This window comes from Poecilia formosa, unplaced genomic scaffold, assembly GCF_000485575.1.
Source record: "Poecilia formosa unplaced genomic scaffold, Poecilia_formosa-5.1.2 Scaffold292, whole genome shotgun sequence".
In the NCBI taxonomy this organism is placed as follows: domain Eukaryota; kingdom Metazoa; phylum Chordata; class Actinopteri; order Cyprinodontiformes; family Poeciliidae; genus Poecilia; species Poecilia formosa.
This window is the reverse complement of record NW_006800231.1, coordinates 366041-385412: the sequence shown is the minus strand read 5'-3', so window position 1 is coordinate 385412 and position 19372 is coordinate 366041. Positions and strand designations below refer to the sequence as shown.

At 40.1% G+C, this 19372-nt stretch overlaps 1 protein-coding gene and 1 long non-coding RNA gene across 3 annotated transcripts in view; one reads left to right on the top strand and one right to left on the bottom strand.

Annotated features, from left to right (window-relative positions):
- Positions 1 to 5395: 5395 nt before the first annotated feature.
- Positions 5396 to 19372, top strand: part of chst11 (carbohydrate (chondroitin 4) sulfotransferase 11) — a 79003-nt gene continuing 65026 nt past the window's right edge. The window contains exon 1 of one of the 2 annotated variants that reach the window (XM_016681758.1): positions 5396 to 5634. In XM_016681758.1, coding sequence (XP_016537244.1) covers positions 5532 to 5634 — 103 coding nt within the window. In that variant the 5' untranslated portion in view covers positions 5396 to 5531. Of the gene's footprint in view, positions 5650 to 19372 lie in introns of both variants that reach the window. The other variant, XM_007572015.2, reaches the window with a different exon arrangement.
- Positions 10345 to 11437, bottom strand: LOC107838667 (uncharacterized). Its single transcript, XR_001664744.1, has 3 exons — positions 11311 to 11437; positions 11104 to 11174; positions 10345 to 10969 (listed from the first exon to the last, which is right to left on the bottom strand). It is a non-coding gene; the product is annotated as an uncharacterized LOC107838667 (long non-coding RNA).

The following is a 19372-nucleotide window of genomic DNA, read 5'->3' as shown; positions in this document are numbered from 1 at the left end:
GGTGTTATGTTGGATGAAAGAAACAAACAAATAAAAAAAAACAATCCAGGTTGCATTTGTTTTAGCTGCTGAGCTGATCTCAAACAACGGTGACATCCAGCTGGAGCTGCAGTCAGGGAGATGCCATCCTGGGCCCGTAATGAGCAGATTTTGGCCCTTGTTAAATTTAAGCTTAAAATCTGTAGTCAACCTAGTTTGTAGGACTGATTGTATGATTGATGAAACCTAGCTGAACCACTGTGGCCAGCAGAGTGTCGTGTCATTTCATATTGTCACCTTCCTAAAATAATGGCAAAATTTATTTTAAAAATCATCACCTCTCTTCCCAATAGATGTTTCAGGCAAAAAAAAAATCACTTTTGGCAAATATCTGGAGACATGCCCACTACTAAACATGTAGTGAAGTGATGGTATTGGACACACTCAAATCAAATTAAGGACTCCCATCAGTGTCATTAGTAAAGCACACTTTAGTTACATAACAGCTTTTCCTCCTTGGATGTGAGTTCACATTGCAGAGGCCTGGCATATAATTAAATCACACATATAAGTTATTTTCAGAGTTGACTTAAGATAGCAGCATTTTGCAAATGATAACTAATAAAATAATTGTTCTGTTATTTCCCAGTTGGCTTCATGAGAGGAAGCCAATCACTCATGTTTCAGCTGTGCTTTGTTTCATTTCTACAGATGGAAATGTGCCACACATGGTGGTTAGATGATACAAAACATCAGGCTCACGAGAGAAGAGTTTTATGTGTCACTTTTGATGCGTCTCATTTTGAACATCCTGAGATCGACGGGGTGGAAATCACAGTTTTCTGCTGCATCTCGCCTGGGTTCGTTACTGTTCTGTGGCCTCAGTGTGTTGTGTGAATTGTTTTTCATTTTATCTCAGCTGAACCGAACTGAGTGACAGGCCAAAATTTGATCTTTTAGCACAAAATGACTTAAGAACTGAAAGCAATTTCTAGCTAAACTTAAAGTCCCAGAGAGGAATTTCTTTGGATATAAGGACATATGAGGACAAACCTCATTGACACAAACCCAGCAAAGGCCCAGCATCTTCACATCGAGGGGAAACAGCTGAAGGCATCATCCTGCTGTCAGGCATAGTTACCTGATGCAAGGAAGCAGGAAGGAGTGGAAACGGTTTGCAGGTCAGTTTGCCTGGTGAAATCTGACAGAGGAGCTTTGCTGCTGACAGACGTTTTGTTCTGTCAGAGAGAAACAGAACCCACAGGCCTCAGGCTCAGACACAACACCACAGTTTAACAGAATGTTTGATTAAAACGAATCAGATTTATTGTTTGAAAGTTTATTGAAATATGCTGGATCTATATTTAGGCATTAGGCTGGGGATCTTGACAAGCTTCTTTTATATTCTTTGTCATGTCTATCATGAAATCACTGGTTAATATTTATCAGGAAATTTAGTGTCTCAAACAAATTGAAGATTTAAGCCCTCCACCGCCCACAGATCCACGTTCTCCATTTACCTGTTTGTCTCCTGGGATTCTGCAGATGGTAACCAAAATCTTTAAAAAATAAAAATAAAAAAATGTCCACATTAATCTCCTTTGTTGAATATCTCAGCGTTGGTCCTTCTTTTTCTAAGGCAGATATTCTAATTAAAAAACTTCCAAAGGGCTTTCCTTTTGGCATCTGCTAAAAAAATTCCATTAGAGCGCAGCGCTGGTTAAACCTTGAGCACGGCTCACAGCAAGGTTAACATTTTACAATGAGGTCCATCCATCAATGCCCACTGCCCTTGGATAGAGTTCAGAGTGTAGGTGGTCCTGCAGCTGAATGTGGAGAAGATTTCAAAACATGAGTAGACACAAAATTCATATATGCACTCATAACATACAAAGCCTTCGTTCACAAGGGAAATGTGAGGCTCATGAAACGACTGAAGAACCACAGTGAAAACCTGGGTGTCATTTTGTTCTTTGTTCAATAGAGGAAACCCAGAATAACTGACTGAAGTTTAAAATGAGCCTAAATACTAAGAAAATAGAATGTCAAATTCCAGATTTGAAAAAAGTTAAATTGGTATTTGGTAAATAAAAATAATTTTGGTCAACTTAACTGACCTAAAACAGAAAAGGTCTAGTCAGATCTTGAGGGAATATGATCTTTTACATTGGTTGGACTATAATTTTTTTAATGAAGTTAATTGCAGGGTTTGTAATTAATTAAATGTAATAAATCACATTTTGATTGTAAATTAGACATTACCAGAATAAGTTACATTTTCAATTCAAAAACACTTTTTGTTGCTAAATCATTGAATAAACAGACATATGAGCTCAATAACAGTTTTTGTTTTTAATCTGTTATTTTGATTCTTCAATCACCAGATTGGAGCAAAGTGTTATTCTATCCATTCATCTTTCCAGAGTTTCAGGAACTCCTGATAAACTTCTTCATAAATGTGGACTGTAGCCGCTGACATTAGCTTTGGGGACGTCTGTGCTGCTGCTGCATGTTTAGCATTAAGATGCTACTTTAGGCTAGAACAACTTCACTGACAGGCTATCTGCTTTTAGCACAACGTGAACAACAATAGTCTTTTCTAGCATTGCACTACAAAGGTTCCAGCCAGAAACTTTGGTATGTAAACAAAAATGTATTAAATGTATTTAAATTATGAATGCAATAGATCTATGTAATTAGTTAATAAACCTTAATGCTTTAAGGTCCTGGGTCTGGTGTGATGTATATAAATTATATTTGTTCTACTGTGATTTCTACCTAGGCAGAATCTAGAAACACATATTCTACACCAAGATAACACATCGCTTTGTCTAAATGGCACAAAGATAAAATGGTTGAACTGGATATGAGCTGATTCTTGCAGCGATGAGGTCTTTGCCGTTAACAATGCCTCATGCTGACTTGGGCTACCAGAGTTCTTGTTTGTGAAACTCAAATCTGAAACGTATCAGCAGAGACATTCATGCTGCAGAGCAGCCAAGTGAACGGAGCCTTTATGAAGGATCAATTCAGTTTCTTATCAACAGGAGTCAGACACAGTGCCGAGTTGTTGCTGTGACTGACAGCTCATAACAACCACTGCAGCTCCTCTGTGCTGCAAACCATTTCACATCCTCTGCTTTGTATGTGAGGTTTATGTGCAACAAATGTAGCAAGGAACAGCAAACAATGCAACAGAACAGAACATTTATTATGACTTGTTGAAGTTATTGGGGAAACTTTTTTTTGTGTCTACTATCGGTATTGTCCTTTTGCTCATTTTTTGAATTTCCTCACATCTGTCTTCACCAACTGGCAGAAACCAGGAGGTGGCTGTGAAATTACCCCAAAATCCCAGCAACACTGCAAGTAGAAAAGATTGTTGTGAAAAAATTTGGATAAATTAACTACTGTATGTTTAAAGATCCATATTTAAACGTCAGTAAGGTTGATAGATGGGAGAAAACGGAAAGACTTTTGCTCTGTCTTTGAGAACAAAACCCAAAATGTATGAAGGAAACATTTTTACACATTATTTCCTTTGCTCATGTATTAAAATATAACCAATCAATCATATCTGAAAGTAGTCCATATTTTTAGCAGCTGGTTCATAAATGTAGGTGTATTTTTTGTCTCAACTCTGCATCTTCTACCGAGACTGAAAGCTGGAAGTTCCTCTGCTGTGGTTAAATAGTAACAACCAGTTCTGTTGCTAGTAATCAATAATCATTATTAGTTTTTCTGTCATGTCTTTAGAACATGTCCATGTACAACACATGCAGCTCTGAAACCTGACACCTTCAGGTCAGTTCACTTTGGTTCGTCCGCTGTCTTTCATTCATCTCAGATTGGGTTGCTGAAGCACTCGGTCCAGGAGCCAGGGAAACCCACAACTCTGTCTCCATGGTAACGCCTTCCAGCTCTTTCTGTTGAATCCCAATGGTGTTCTTAGGCAAGAAAGGGTTCAGTCCCTCCTGTGTGAGCTGGGTCTGTCCCAGGATCTCCTCCCGGTGGGATGTCCCTGGAAAACTTTCAAAGGGAAGCTCCCAGTAGGAATCCAAATCAGATGCACAAACGCTACCAGCTGACCCTTAGCTCCCACCTCATTTACAAAACACTAACCATATATGTAATATATGTAACACACATATATTCCACTGTTTTGTCAAACTAAATATGTTGAGTAGCATGAAACAGCCCAGAACTACCCACCATTAGTTTTGTTGTCTGCCGCTGCCGGTTTCTGGAATCTTTTAGTCAAGATCCAAATCTCCTGAATTGGAACAGAGACAGACCAGTTAATCAAGAGCTTTGGGGATTTTTATTTTTTTGGCTTAACTCTTTTTTTTTCCATCTTGACAGGCAATGGTCATGTTATCATAGATGAAGCTCCAACTTGTTTATCTGTGCTCTGCTCCAAACTTCACCTCTCAACGACATAACGACTTGAACTTTTTCAGGTTGAACACATCATATTTTAATGTCTTTGCACATGTTACCTCATCATACTGGAATTCATTTAGTTCAGGTTCTTGCTGTAAATACCACCAACACTGCAGGTTATAGAACTATGTTGTTGTTTTTTTTTTTTGTTTTTTTTACTTAGCATAAGTCTGTTAAGTCGATCAATGACGTTTCTAAAGACGCCATAGAGATATCTACAAAATGTTAATGTCAACTTAAATGGCAAAAGTTGTGAGTGATAGCAGCAACACATTCCAGTCCAGGTTGCCAGGAGACGGCCGCTGTGTCAGCTCAGTCCTCCTGGTTGTGTCCAGTATCATCCTCCTGTTGCTACAGTCTGTCTCTGAAAAACATCCTTGCAGTATTCTGACAGCAGCTTGGCTCGCTGCTTTTTAATTAATGAGCCAAGCTAAGAAACGGCTACCACCAACCTGATGATGAGAATGGCCTTTGATTAGTAGTAAGTGGAACATTGATCAACTTATCTGATGTATATTTACTTGATGTCAAAAGGTTTATGTTAGTTTCATAGTTGGTGACTGTATGATGAAACACTTTGAAATGCCTTGATGCTGAAATGTTCTAAATTTGAGTCAACTCAGACAATAGTTCATGGGGTTTTTTTCTCTAATTTTAAGACGCCTCCCTGAAGCCCACATCCTGTTTCTTGTTTTTCTATTTCTAAATAATACTATTAAGTGTAACTTCCAGAACTCTGGCAGGTAAATAAAGTAAAACAGATAAACTGCTTTACTTTACTTTGTATCTTTACGACTTAAGTCATAATTTCATCCATTTAGAAATAGGTTTTAGTATTGGATATGTTCAACTAATAAGGAAAAAAATAGTTTCTGAGCGAGCAGAACCACAGAGAGAGAGAGAGAGAGAGAGAGAGAGAGAGCACATGTGGACGAGCTCATTTCCTCAGAGCAGGGGGGCGGACACCCGTCCAGCAGCGCCGCTGTGGTACGCTCCAAGCTGGATGCGTTTGTCTCATTGACCGGCGAACAGTCCTCATCAGTACCAAGCAGAGCCCCCGGAGCTTCCCCTTGGTCCCCCCTCCCGCACTCCGCAGCCTCTCCGTCCTGATGAAGCAGACTCTGGGCGAGCTGATGAGGATGAGCAGGATATGCCGGATGCTTTTTGCCACTTGTTTGGGATCCTTTATTTTGGTCATCTTTTATTTTCAAAGTATGTTCCAGCCAGGTAGGAGCTTCATGTCTTCTTTCTGTTACTCTCCTGTGTGTTTACAGCTGTCTGTGTGAGGAAGTGTGTGTATGTGTGTGTGTGTGTGAGAGAGAGTGTGTGTGTGGCCTCTTGGCACACTGACACGTCGATGCTCGGGTTGTACAGTAAAGCAAGCGGGTGAGTAATTATCCCGCTTGAAGGCGCAGATCGCGGAGCAGTTGGTGTGGCGCATCCACGGCGCTCGTTGCGCTGTCTTGTTGCGCTTTTGTTTGTCCTTTTGGTTGCTGAAGTGTTGGGGACGGCGCGCTGTGATGTGGCGGGACTTGCTGCCTCTCATCAGACAAGTGGCATGGGGGCATGCTTGCGCCGGGCAGCGGAGGACAGCGGCGAAGGAGGGAGGCTTTGTCCTGGGTATAATGAGAGAGAGGGAAAAAAACGTGTCTTGGCGAAGTGAAGCACTGCGGGGAGCAGCGGCGGAGCTGTGGCACGAGTGGGCACCGGATGTGACCAAAAGGAGCGCAGACTGGGCGCTGATCACCACGGAGAGTCTGTCTGGGCTTTAACTATCCCCGGGGAGCATTTAGGGATCGTCTGTTCATTCTGATGTGAAAAATCATCACAACAAAGGGAATCCTCCCCGAAGCAGCCCGGAGTGGGGGAGCTGGTGGGGAGCGGGGGGTCGTCTCTGTGGGGATTTGTTAGAATCGGGTTTAAATTGGGAGCTCTGGTTTTGTTTCTTCGGTTGAATCCACGCCCCAGTACGGAGGAGGACAGCGAGGCGGCGTGGCTTTCAGCTGAATGGACGAAGGCGCTCGGACGCGCAGAACTCCGGCGCACACGGCCGCTTCCCCGCTGCACAGTTACTCCTCCTTACAGCTGGAAATCAGTTGAAAAGACTTTCTTGGGGATTTTTAAAGAAATACAATTAAGTCTAAAAAACAAAAAAGCTGCGCAGGTAACAAACGTTATAACTGTAAAAGCCGAATGAAAACCAGAAACCATAGGAACAGCAGAAGGTTCTGCTCACATGAGACAGTCTTGTAGAAAACCATGTGAAACCTGTGAAACCTGATGGTGGTGGCAGCATCATGCAGGGGGAGGGGGGTGGTGCGGTTCTATCAGGAGCTGATTAGTTCACGTGAAGAGGGGCGGGGCGAAATACAGAAGAAGAGCCGGAGAGACAGCAGGCGCAAATCGTTTTGCGCTCGGCCCTGCTGAAGAGCCGGCTAACTGAACACCTTACAGGTTAAACATATAGCCACAGCTACAGAGCATTCAATGTGTCATAATGGCCCAGTCAAAGTCCAGACAAATGTGGCTCTTTGGACTCCTCATGTTGGCTCCTGTTTTTCCAAAACTCTAAACCTGAACGATGTTAATGAATAGAGAAAATTATTTAATTAAGCGATTTGTCTTGGTGTTTTCATGACATTTCTTTACAGAAAGTCTGTAATATTGTCTGCAAACATTAAATTTATCGTCCTTTCTTATTTTCATCAAAACCCAAAATGGATTTAGTGTCTTTTTTTAATAAAAAGTTGATGGCCCTTTGATCTAAAACCTTTAAATTTACCATAAAAAACAAGTTTTTGCATTTTGTACATTTGAAAACATGAAAGTTTGGATTTTTCTCAAAGCTTTGTTCAGTTTATTATTATTATTATTATTATTATTATTATTTTTATTATTATTGTGTTTGACACATTTTATTTCGGAGACTTTATAAAGTTTGCTGAACTCCCTCAAATCTCTGTTGTCCTTCCTTCCTTCCTTCCTTCCTTCCTTCCTTCCTTCCTGTCTCCTACAGTCTCATGTCCTTTCCCTTCTTCCTTTAGATCGCCTGAATGCATTTTGCTGCATTGAGTTAGTTTCCTATACAGTTTTCACCAGCAGAGTGAAACCTTATCCTCCTGCTTTCAGAGCGACGTTGTGATTCAGTGTGAGATGAAACATGACATGACAGCAGAGAACAGAGGGACATTTCAGGCTCCACAGTGTGAGATGGAACAGATTTGCTCCCACAGATCCAGGGAGATCCAGTGTGTGCAGATCTACCAGTTTTTTTTGTTTTGTTTTCTTTTATGACTCAACGGTTCTGCCGCTGGCAGCAACAGTCACTTATTATTTCTAATCCCTTGAAGGAAAATCACCATGATGCTGTACTTTGGGAGAATTGTAGTCACTGGTGATGACTGTTACTGACTGGTAAAACAGATTTTTTTGTGGTTGAGAAGCTCAATTTCATATTATTAAGACATTTAAAACACTATTTCCTAACTTAAACTATAAAAAAGGGCTTGTTATAACAGCATAAATTACTGTAGTAATGGCCTGGCCTGTTGACTTTTGTTTTTTTTTTTTTTGGCTGATTTTCACTTTTTAATGTGGCTAAAGCACATAAAGTAGGAAAATGTGATTTTTGATCAAGGTGATTGGCTGATCACCAATCTCAGCCAATCACACAAAAAAAATCGGCTCATACTATACATCTCTAATATTAGCTATACAGTTCTACAGTTATCTAATCTTAGCCATACTGTTCAGTTTAATTATAATATTGTATAATTTCCCTGTTTTACAAAGGCTGTCAGAAATATAAAGAAGAAAACAATATAGTTTTAATAAATTTACCCAGCACACACACACGAGCAACTGAAAATAATTTCATAACTGCTGCGACCTTCAGCAGTGAGACGTTTCCTTTGTTAAACATATTTAAATTGTCCTCCAGGGGAGAATTGATTCTAAAATTGAACTTAGACTCTATTAAGTTGCTCTTGAAGACCCCTGGATCTGGCTTCCAGGGGTGTGCCAATCTTTACAGACATTACATCAGCATCGACACACACAAACACACACACACACACACACTTTGTACACACAGGTCACAAAGCTGATGTCTTACTCAGCGATGATAGGGTGCTCCTCTCTGATTCCAAAGGAACCGTCCTCAGCAGGATGTTTGCGCAGGAGTCTGGATTTAAACCCGGCACCATGTATTTATGCTTTATTATACTGGTGGCACTGGGACCATTGAGGAGTGTGTGTTTAGTGAGGTTTACTTCCCCTAAAACACTTGTTCCTGCCTCTGTTATTGGCTATTTGCCTTTTTCGAGAAAAGACTTAATCACCCAGCGAACTGCTCCGTCCTGACTCCACTCCGTCCTTCACTCTCGGTTTTGGTCTTTGTCTGGGGGACAAACACACAGCAGCACCACTGCTGTCCATCAGATGAAGTGTCTTGTAGAGTCTCTATGGTTGAGGCATGTTTGGTTGGCCTGGGAATCCTCCTCGGCCCCCCAGTGTAAACGCTCACCTCTCTCCCAGGACCTCCGGGGTCATGACCTCTTGTAGAAAACACAAGCAGGTTGGGTAGGCGGGGGACAGAAATGCCAGTTGGCTAATTTGAAAGCAATTAGGACTTTTTATAGTCAATGCTGTAGAACAATCTCTTTTTTGTCATTCATAAATGTTTGTTTATGGTGAAATCAACGTTAGCTGATATTACTAGCTGGGAATATGACGGTTTGAAGTTTCAAGCCCTGTTATAGTTTTTATGTTGAGATAAAAAAAAAGACACATAGATGCTGTTTTTTTAGTTGAGCTAGTATTCGGTTACAAAAGCACTGGAGGAACCTCCAACACCTTTAAATTATTTGGAGCCATTCTATGAGGGAGAATTTTGTATAAAACAGGAAAGAATGAGAGACAGAGTGACAGGAAATGTAAGAGAATGACTGACAGGCTAATGCAGCTGCTCACAAGGCTAAACCTAGCCTAGCATTTGCTTTGGAACTTATTCTTGCTGAACTTAACTGTTTAGTTTGAATGAGTTTAGACTGAATTTCATCATCTCTACTAAAACACATTGATGAAATGTTCAAAACAAAGCTTTATGAGATCTTTATTGTTTGTGGAAACATAGAAAAAGGAAACATTTTAACGATACGATCACCTTATTAGACAAACATAAAAGATCAAATAAACTAGATCAAATGGAGTGAAATATTTCCTTCTAGTTAGATTTTTGAAAACGATTGTTTGATTTGTTAAACCTCTTACTATGAAAAAACCTATAAAGTAAAATCATTGTGTATGGCTGAGAGCTGGGCAATAAATCAATTTGATTGATTAATCAAATTTGACATTTGTGAAGATATAATTTTTTGGAAAATCAAGATTTTTTTTTTCACCAATGCTCTACCTGGGCTTCTGTAGTTTGGTGTGTTTTCTGTTGTTTCCATAAGCAGAAGGAACCGACCTGCAATCAATGAAGAATGAGTTCCTCAGCAGCCCGATGCTGTGGGACAATGTGAAGATCTAAAATGGCCAACATCACAATATTTTGACTTATCAACTTATAGATTCTTCATCACTGACCTTTTACTACAAAATGATTCCAAGAAATAAAATTGTCGGAAATCAATGGCAGCAAATATTATAACATAATAATAATAATAATAATAATAATAATAATAATAATAATAATAATAATAATGTAATAGGGAATGGAGAAAACTGAACGGACTGAAAAAATATGACCCAAAAGAACATGAAGTTATTTATTCAGCACCAGGAGAAACTAAATTAAACTTTTACAAGAGTCTCAAAGTACACAACAAAATGTATATAAGAGCTAAAAAACGGGGATTTTGCATGTATATCCTTGAAGAAAAGAAAGAGAGGAAAGAACTGGATTTGGTAAGAAACAAAATCATTTAATGACGAGCCGGCCCATGCCAGCTCGTAATTGGAAATAAATCAAAACATTTTCAGAAAACCTAAAATATTCTGCTTCCATTTGCAATCCAAAAGAAAGGGAATCTGGAAAGGCATTAATTGGACTGTGTGACTGGCAGTGGAGTGAGATAGTGCGCGTTAAAAAGCAATGCCACCTGACAGTAGTCTTTCTTGCTGACTTTTAAACACTGATTAATGAATGTGAAATGCAGAATGCTCGTTAAGCCCAATGAGCCGGTTCGGTTTCAGAAGACAAGCTGGAGGTGGCTGATGCATTTCCTCTGGCGTGGTCGATCAGTGGAACAGAAGGGATTCGTGTTAAAAGGAGATTTTCATGCCTGCTGTTATACTTCATCTGAATGGTCCCGCTTGTTTAGTTTAGCTGCTGCTTGCTGACAGCTGTGAGAGAGGACCTGTGTTCAGTCCTGTGTCTCTGCGCTCCCAGTGGGGTTAAGGTCACTTAGTTGCTGTGATGGATCTTTTCTGTCTCATCAGTCGAGTCTCTGGTCCTTTAAGGTATTGTAGCTCCAGACAGCAGCACAGCTAATCAGGCAGTTAGCTCTGCGGGTTGCTTGTTTTGTGTCTTTCTGAAGGGCCCCTGGGGTATTTTTGAACCATGGTGTGTCTATGTGTGTATGTGAGAGAAAGAGAGAGAGAAAACAATGGCAGCTCAGTTTACCTTGTCTTTTTTTCATCTTCTGTCTATAAAACTGCCGCAAAGTTAAAACTCACATTTCCCGTCTTGCCAAAAGCCGCCGCGCCTCCAGAGCGGTCAGCTGCAGACCTGACTGACCACGCTTTGTCTGTACAAACAAGGAACTTTTTAGATGGAAATACAACAAGGTATTCCGGGTGGAGGAAAGAAATGGGGGGGAAAGACTTTAAAAACAGCAAAATTCTCCAATCTGGAATTTCTAAAGGAAACTAGGAATTCCTCACCTCCTTTGGTCGGTGGTGGGAGAGTCAGCTGGAGCTAATGCAAGGAAAACAAGCAAAGTTGCAACAATTCAACTCCAGTATAAGAACCTGTAATATGAAGATTCAGTTTCTTAAGCGTCGATTTACAACAAAGGTCATATAAACTACAAAGGTCATATAAACTACAAAGGTCATATAAACTACAAAGGTCATATAAACTACAAAGGTCATATAAACTACAAAGGTCATATAAACTAAAGGCACAAAAATTGGTTCCAACTGTTGTATCTGGTTCTAGTGTTTGCTGACTGACCGATCAGTTTTATCTGAGGTCTGACCTTCCAGGTCTAACTCAGATTCTCACTGTAACCCAACAAAACAAGAGAGTAATGTGCTCCTTTCTGTTTCATTGAGGTGAATCCAACAGCAAATGAAGGAATTAAACTATTGAGAATAGTAATTATTAATAACTGGGAAACAAAAACTTGATAATATTGTAGATTTTGCTGTTTGAACTTTTTTTTGTGGACGGCAATTATAGTGAATTCACACTGTTTCCCAAAGGAACCGTACTATATGTGACCGGCATAATAATTTATTTTTAGCTTTTATTTTTAGAACAGGTTTTGCTTTGTGAAACTCTGACTGTATAAAATGTAAGAAATATTACAAAAACAAAATGTTCAAATATGCTTTTTTCAAAATGCATGACTTAAAGGTGTATTTTCTACAGAAAGAGTTAATTTGTCTCCGTAAAAACCCTCTACAGTATTTAGGGTTAGGCACTGATTCCTGCACACCTCTCTCTGACAGTTTGAGTCATTGTCTCTGAGCCCAGCTCATTTCCCGGCCTGTTATGTATCTGTGTGTGTTGTGAGAATGAATTCCGGATGTCCTGTTTGTGTAACCTTCGTGCTGCTGCTGTCTTCCTTCCCTGCTCTGCTGCTGAACCCCAGATCAAACATCCAAAACATCTGCTGTGTCCTACTGTGACTTTAATGGCCACAGTCAGTTCAGGACTATAACCCACAAATAAAATAAATATAAATGTCCAAGAAAGCCAGTGCCAAAAAATAAGCGTTTTGCTTTTATACACAAACTGGAGTGACTCGTGTGATGTGGAAAAAAAGTGTCTCCATTGCAGTTTTGCGAAATACACAAAGTTCGATAATGTTGAAAAGTCACCTCATCCCAGCACCAAAACATTTTGTCAAGCTTTGTCAAAGCTGGTGTGTTTCTATTAAGCAAAGTTATTTTTATAATTCCGATTTGCGTAATTTGAAATTACAAAAATAAATTGGCTTAATGGAAAAACGGCAATACAGAAAAGGCTAAAATTTTCCGATAAAAAATTTTGCAATAGGATGAGGTGGTTTGTTCAGCTGCATCGAAGTTGGTGTATTTCGCGAAACTGAAATGGAAACATCAGGACGATACTACTGGCATAAATGAGAAAGAAGACAAAAAAGCAGGAGGATGATGGTTTGTTTTTGTGTTTTTCAATGTGCAGCTGACTCCAGCCGAGCTCTCACAGCATCACAGTTTATAAAAAGTTGTGTGTCATTCCATGTTATGGATTCATTATTTGATGTTGAATCCATAGCGCTTGTGGAGTACCACTTCCCCACAACGCAGCTCAGGTAGTCTCTCCCAGGGAGGCGGGTCTTGTTGCTCCAATGCCTGAGTTCTCCTCTGATTGGTTGATGATGAGCGCTTAGCAACATGTCTGAAATATAAATATTACTCTTGTAACTGTTTACATTCATCGCTACCATGCTTTTTAATGACTTATCACGTGACGAAGCTTATACATGTGATTTTAATTTCATTTCTTGTTTAATTCAAACATCGTAATTTCAAAATTGTGCTTTTTAACACAATATCGACAGAATATCGACAAAGGCTTGCGGACTTTTCAAATGGAAACACAGCATGTGTTTTCTTGTGCATGAAGACGGAAATTTTGAAGAGGCCCTCATTACTGGGACTATTTTTACTTAAGTAACTAGCATAGCACTTTAAAACTAAAACTTTAACTAGCACTTTATCTAGTGCTGCACATTAAGCAAAGATTTGCACATCAATAACAATCGGCACAGCTGCTCGTCTTTGAGAAGTGAGGTGGTTGCCTGTGAGGGCAGGATAATTGTTACCTAAAATAAAGAAGGGCTGCCGGCTAGTAAAACTTAAACAAATATTTGTGTAGAATCTGTTAAGTGTGGAGGTGCTAAGCTGGAGTGACTCACCTGTATTTTCTATGACTTTTCCAGAGTGTTTGGACAAACACTTCCCCAGGGATCCAGACACCATTTATAGGTTCTGGAAGAGGCCATGGAAAAGTGGGGCAGGAGGGGAATTGTTTGTGGCGGTTATTGTTTCATAATGGTGCTTATGGTGTAAGGATAAAACATTAAATATTTGTATTTGGTAAAATGCATTTTATTTCTACAGATGGTAAATTGGTGAAGTCGCCTGTGAATTAAAGGTGGTTTGGTTCTTCACAGCTGAGACCATTTCAGGCTGCAGTTCTACTTTTGGTTTGTTCTTGATGCTGTTCTAGAGAAAAATGAAACTTTGGTGCTTCCATCTTACTCTACCTCGACCTTCATCAGCACTGTGACGGTATTTATGTATATCTAGTTTAATTTTGTCACATGACTGTAGTAACTGATATAGTTATAAATAATGTTAAAAGGAAATTCATTTCATGGGATGTCAGGTCCTGTCAAATCTTTGAAGGATGCCTGTTTCCTTTCATGCTTGTCTGTTCTGAATAGAGCATGTCTATTGGAATCAGCAGTGTGGAAATCAGGGTTCTATTGTGTTTCTTTTCTGTGATATGTCCACCTTGTTTTAATTTTCTTCATATCAAACTATCAACTAACCATCTGCGATTATGATATTGATCCTCTGTGACTAACCCCAAGTGGTTGAAAAATGATAAAGAACTTCGTTCATGGATAGTTCAATGTGCAGAGATGCACTTGTTTGGTTTGCATAGCATGTGAGAGCAGCAACAGTCGCACAATTTTTCCACATGTTCAAAGGAATCAGTGGCAGCCTTGTTTAGCTTCTGTGTGTTACAGTGTTAATGTATTAGAGGGTGATATCAGGGTGATATCAGAAGTGATGTATGTCACCATTGAAACAAATGCTTGCTCAGATGAGGCTAATAGCTCATATTTTGACATTTGTAAATATTGCCAGGAAGCTGATTTATGGGTCATTTAGTCGTAAATGTTCCTTTGCTGTGAACATTTAATAGGCAGCACATCACCCATCTCTGGTGCAGTTTGAATCCTTTCTCATCTTCTTTTTGCTGAGTGTCCCAGATTCTGTCCGTTGGTCTCTCAGCGTCACTCAGACACGTCTGGACTTTGGTTCAGGCAGCTGCTAAGGACGGTTCCATTGTTAGGGTGAGCTGGTGACCATCTGCATGAGCATCTGGACTTCATTACACAGGCGATGAAAGAGCTCGGCCTCAAGAACACATACAAACATGCACTGTTTGGCCCTGTGACCTGGAGTGACCTATGAAAGCAGATAACTAAGTCCTGCAAATGGGCAGACATGACTTAGTTACCTAGGTGATGGAAGACATTCCATCACCTAACACAGAACTCTTTCTACCAACACCAGACACTGTGACACATTTCCTCAGCTCGGACCAGCAAACAGGTTTATTCTAAGTGGGGAAAAAAAGACAAAGAAGTGAGCAAAGTGGCCCTCAGGTCATATTCCCTTCTACTTCTGCAATCCTGATAACTTCAAGTCTGCGTCATAAGTGAACCGCTCCTGCCTGGGGGCATTAAGAGACACACTCGCTGGATGTCTCACAGCGGAGTCATAGCAGTGGACTTCAGCAAGGGAAATCTGCAGTCACCCCCGCTTTCTTCTCCCGTCTGAGAAACCCACATGTGTCTGGAGAACAGGAGTCTACTGTCTGTGGTTCTCCTTACCTAACGAAACCGTGTGCGACTGCAATGAGACTCTAAAATTAAACTGCATGCAGATGTGAAACGTGATGAGACACTGATGGGATAACACATGTGACTGTACTTACCAGACAGTCTTCATTTTCTGCTTTCGTTTGTTTAAAAAGGTGAAGGAAAATCTGTTCAAGAGATGGCCTGAGTGGACCTCACACCCTGAGCGAGTCGTGTTTAGCTGCAAACAAATACATTTGGAATCCAACTATTCTTCATTAAAAGAGTTCATGTTGTTAATAGACTTCTACCCAGGCTGTTGCATTTACGATAGGAAAAGTCCTTACCAGGCGCCCCGCCTGAGCATCTGCCTGCCACGGAAACAGCAGCTCAACTCAGTCGGATTGCTAATGGATGTTTTGACTGCAACCCATCCGACTTATGTTCAGTCGTTTTCCCTGAGGCAAGGACTGAAATGTGCCAAATAGATCTAATCTTTCCCCCCCAAGTGTGCATGTGACTAGACTAATCCCTGTTCAGCACTAAACAGAAACAATGCTAACATGTGTTAGACTTCATGTTCCGCAGTGACATCTGGATAGTTTACAGGAAGAGAAGAAGATCTTTCTTGCTGAAAGAACTGTTGAACACTAGCAGATTTAAAGGCAACAACACAGTTTTCCAGTTTTACATGTCAGTTCATTGTGCAGAGGCAGAACATCAACTTAAACACGTAGAGGACAGGCTAAGTTCACACAGAGAGAATCTGGCCAGGATTCAAACTGAGTCTGAGGATCAGAGTCTGAGCATCACACACACATTAGCTCCTAAAAATGTCTTTAAACATAGATGATTTTTTTTTTTTTCCTGATGGAAGTCGACAAAACAACATACTAATAGTTTTAATGTGTGTTGTTTTCAGATCTGCACTTTATAGAATAACTCAAGTATAAGATGATATTTGGTTAGTTAGTCGATCAGCTGCAGCAGCTAGTCTACTTCAGCTCATAAGTGAACATGCTTAAAGCTCTTCTGGAAGACAATTACATTAATAAAATGATGTGTCAAAGTCTGTTTCAAAACTGTAACTTTTTAAAATTTTGATGCACATTGATACTGGCTTCCTCCCACAGTCCAAAATCTTGACTGTCAGGTTTATTGGGTTCTCTAAATTCTCCCTAGGTGTGTCGCCCAAAACGTTCGCTGGAGATGGGCACCAGCACCTCCAGACTCCGATAGGGACAAGGGTGTAAGAAAATGGATGGATGGATGAAATCTCCTGGGTGCATTATACATTATTATCTCTACTAGCGATGCACTGATTCAACATCAATATCCGCATAGGTCCCAATATTGAAAAAAAATTCTAGATTGGGTATCGATGACAATGTTCCCAATCCATAAGGCAGATCTATTCATTCTAATTCTATGCTTTGTTCTCTGAGCGACATCATGCTTCATTATTTATTTTATATTATACTTGAAATTCTTAATTGGACTTTCTGAACCTTTTTAACCAAAGTAGTCAAGCTGTTGAGGTTTTCAGTTTCTTTATTATTTATTTTACATTGGCTGTTCTACTCCTGACTGCTCTGACTGAACAAATGAACATTGTTTTTACATGTTTAACCAAATTTGTGAACCTGTTGGTGTATTTCAGTGTTGTGTACTGATGCAGAGTTAACAAATGAATCTGTAATTCCTCCACCAACGCTGGTGGAGGAACATTTAGAAGCTCCTGCTCTGTAAACAGAACCACTGGGATGGTTTCCATGTCTCCACTTCTATGGATTTTGAACATGGTCATACTTCAGCTGGTGACACATTTTCTTGACATTTCATGGCTCTGTGGTATTTACATAAAAATATATAGCATGATGCAATTGCTTTTACTTACAAATGAAAGGATTCCCTCTGCTGCTAATGTAATAGAATAAAGCGGTGCAGCAGTAAATCAAAGGACAGATTAATTATCCTCGATTTCCTTAATTTTGGGAGATTGGGCCTTAAAGGCCTAAAACTCAACCACTGTCCTCTATTGCTATGCTGTGTGAGAGGGTTGACTGACAGACCGGCCCACCAGGTCATGTCTGCCTGTTTGCAGTTAACAATAGTCACCCCACAGTTACCAACTCAGCAACTTTCCTAATATATTTAGCAATATTTCCGACAAAAAGAATCAGCCCGCCTGCCAAATTGGAAATGGCAGGTCAGCCGTCTTAAAGATCGATAACCAGTCATCAGCCAGAAGACTGAAATTGGTGCATCCCTAGTAGAATATGCTGATTTTTAACAGCTGTAAATGATTTATAAACATTAAATGTATTTTTTTTTATTTTGGTGCTACATTTAAATGAAAAACTGCGTGCTAGATTTCATAGAAGTTATTTTACAATTAAAAGCGCATCTTTTTCAGCTCACATTGGTGTTTGAAAATGTTCTCTCCAAATTGTCCTTAGCTACAGTGTGTGTGATGTTGTGCTTGATTGTTTGTCCTGTGTGTTTCTGTGTTGTCCTGTTATAGATTATAACCCGACTAGGATGCATTAAAGAACAGAGTGCTGTACGATTTTTAGAAGAGCTAATGGAACAATTTTCTTTTGTTCATGGAAGAACTCTAAGACTAAGTCATGATATTGATCAAGGCTGGAAAAAAAAATCTTTTTAGCTTTCTAATACTCTGGAAGATCAATGTCTGCACAAACTGCTCAGGCTGTTTTAATGTGATGGAGACAAACAGATGCTCCTGGTTGCATGATAAGTAATGAAAGACTTACTCTGTCTTCCTTAGAGAGCCTAAAGACATCAGGCTGCTGATGAATGAGTTTTGGTCGGAATCTTGTGACTTCTCCAACATCCGTTAAAAAGGCATGGCATGACTGAGTTCCATTAACACCAGCAGTCCAGTCGTTTCTAAAGACTTGATGCTACCGCACCATTAAACAAATTTAAATGAGTTCGAGTTTACTATGACGGACTATTCTTTATTGTGTAGAGCCATTTCAGTCAACCTATAATAAATCTGGTATGAATGCTTTCCAGACACATTCTTGACTTGGACTTGAGCATATTAGTCGAAGTAAAAGATAAAAATTCTTGACATTTGCCACCAAATTAAGAATTGGAAGTATCTTTTTTTTATCATGTTGCTTCCTTTTTCCCCCATATATCCCTTTTCCATCATTTTTCCATCTGGCATTAGAGGAGTTTCCCCAGCTTTGGTTGTGTTGCCAGCATGGCTGGTTTGGCTCGTAGGCCCGGTGGTTCTGCTGCAGCATGGCATTACAGAGCCTGCTCAGCTGGCCACACAGATGGATTCTCAAAGAGTCCTCTCATGGTCCTAAAGCGAGGTCAAAGCGGACATGTTGGCAGTGCCAAGCAAACAAAACTTTCCATATTTTCCTGGCTCAGCAGAAAGCAGTCGTCCCTGTGCTCTCATGCACAGGACTCTCTGCAAACCATAGAGACGGAGCTGCTCAGTGATTTGATGAGCCTGTGCAGATGACTTCATTTTCTCAGACAGCAGGCTTATTCCATGTGAGCAAACTTCATGTGTATTCTGTCATTTTCATTGTTTTATGTACAAGCAAAGAAATAAACAGCTGGGTAAGAAGAATTACCTAGTGTAATACTGACACTGCAGTTGCTTTACCAGGACACTAGTTAGGATGGTCTCCACAGGGCCTGGTTCTTAACTAGTTCTATAGAACTGGTTTAGTTTTCCACAGCTGCTTGGCTCCATGCCACTAAGTGACTAAGGGTGGAAATTCACACATTAAAGTCCTTTGGTCCTCTTATTTCTTCCGCACCTTAAGCAGACTTTATCTTTTTTGTTTGGTGCTGTTTGCCTTCATATTGTGCTTTCTTTGAAAGCAGACTGTAATTTGTAAGCAAAGCAATGTGGGTGACGGCCATTGCTGAATGCTGAATGTTGAATGATCCCTGACTCACAACATGCTGGCAGCAGTATCATAGAGCAGGATACAGAAGATCAGGTATGACATGAGTCCAATCAGCACATGCAGCTCTAAAATGAACAAGTCCATATATTTCTTGTCGTTAGTTCACATCAAGTCCGATCTATATTCACATCCAAGCCGAATTGTACCATCATTTGTTCTAGGGCTGAAACGATTCATCGAATGATTCGAGTACCT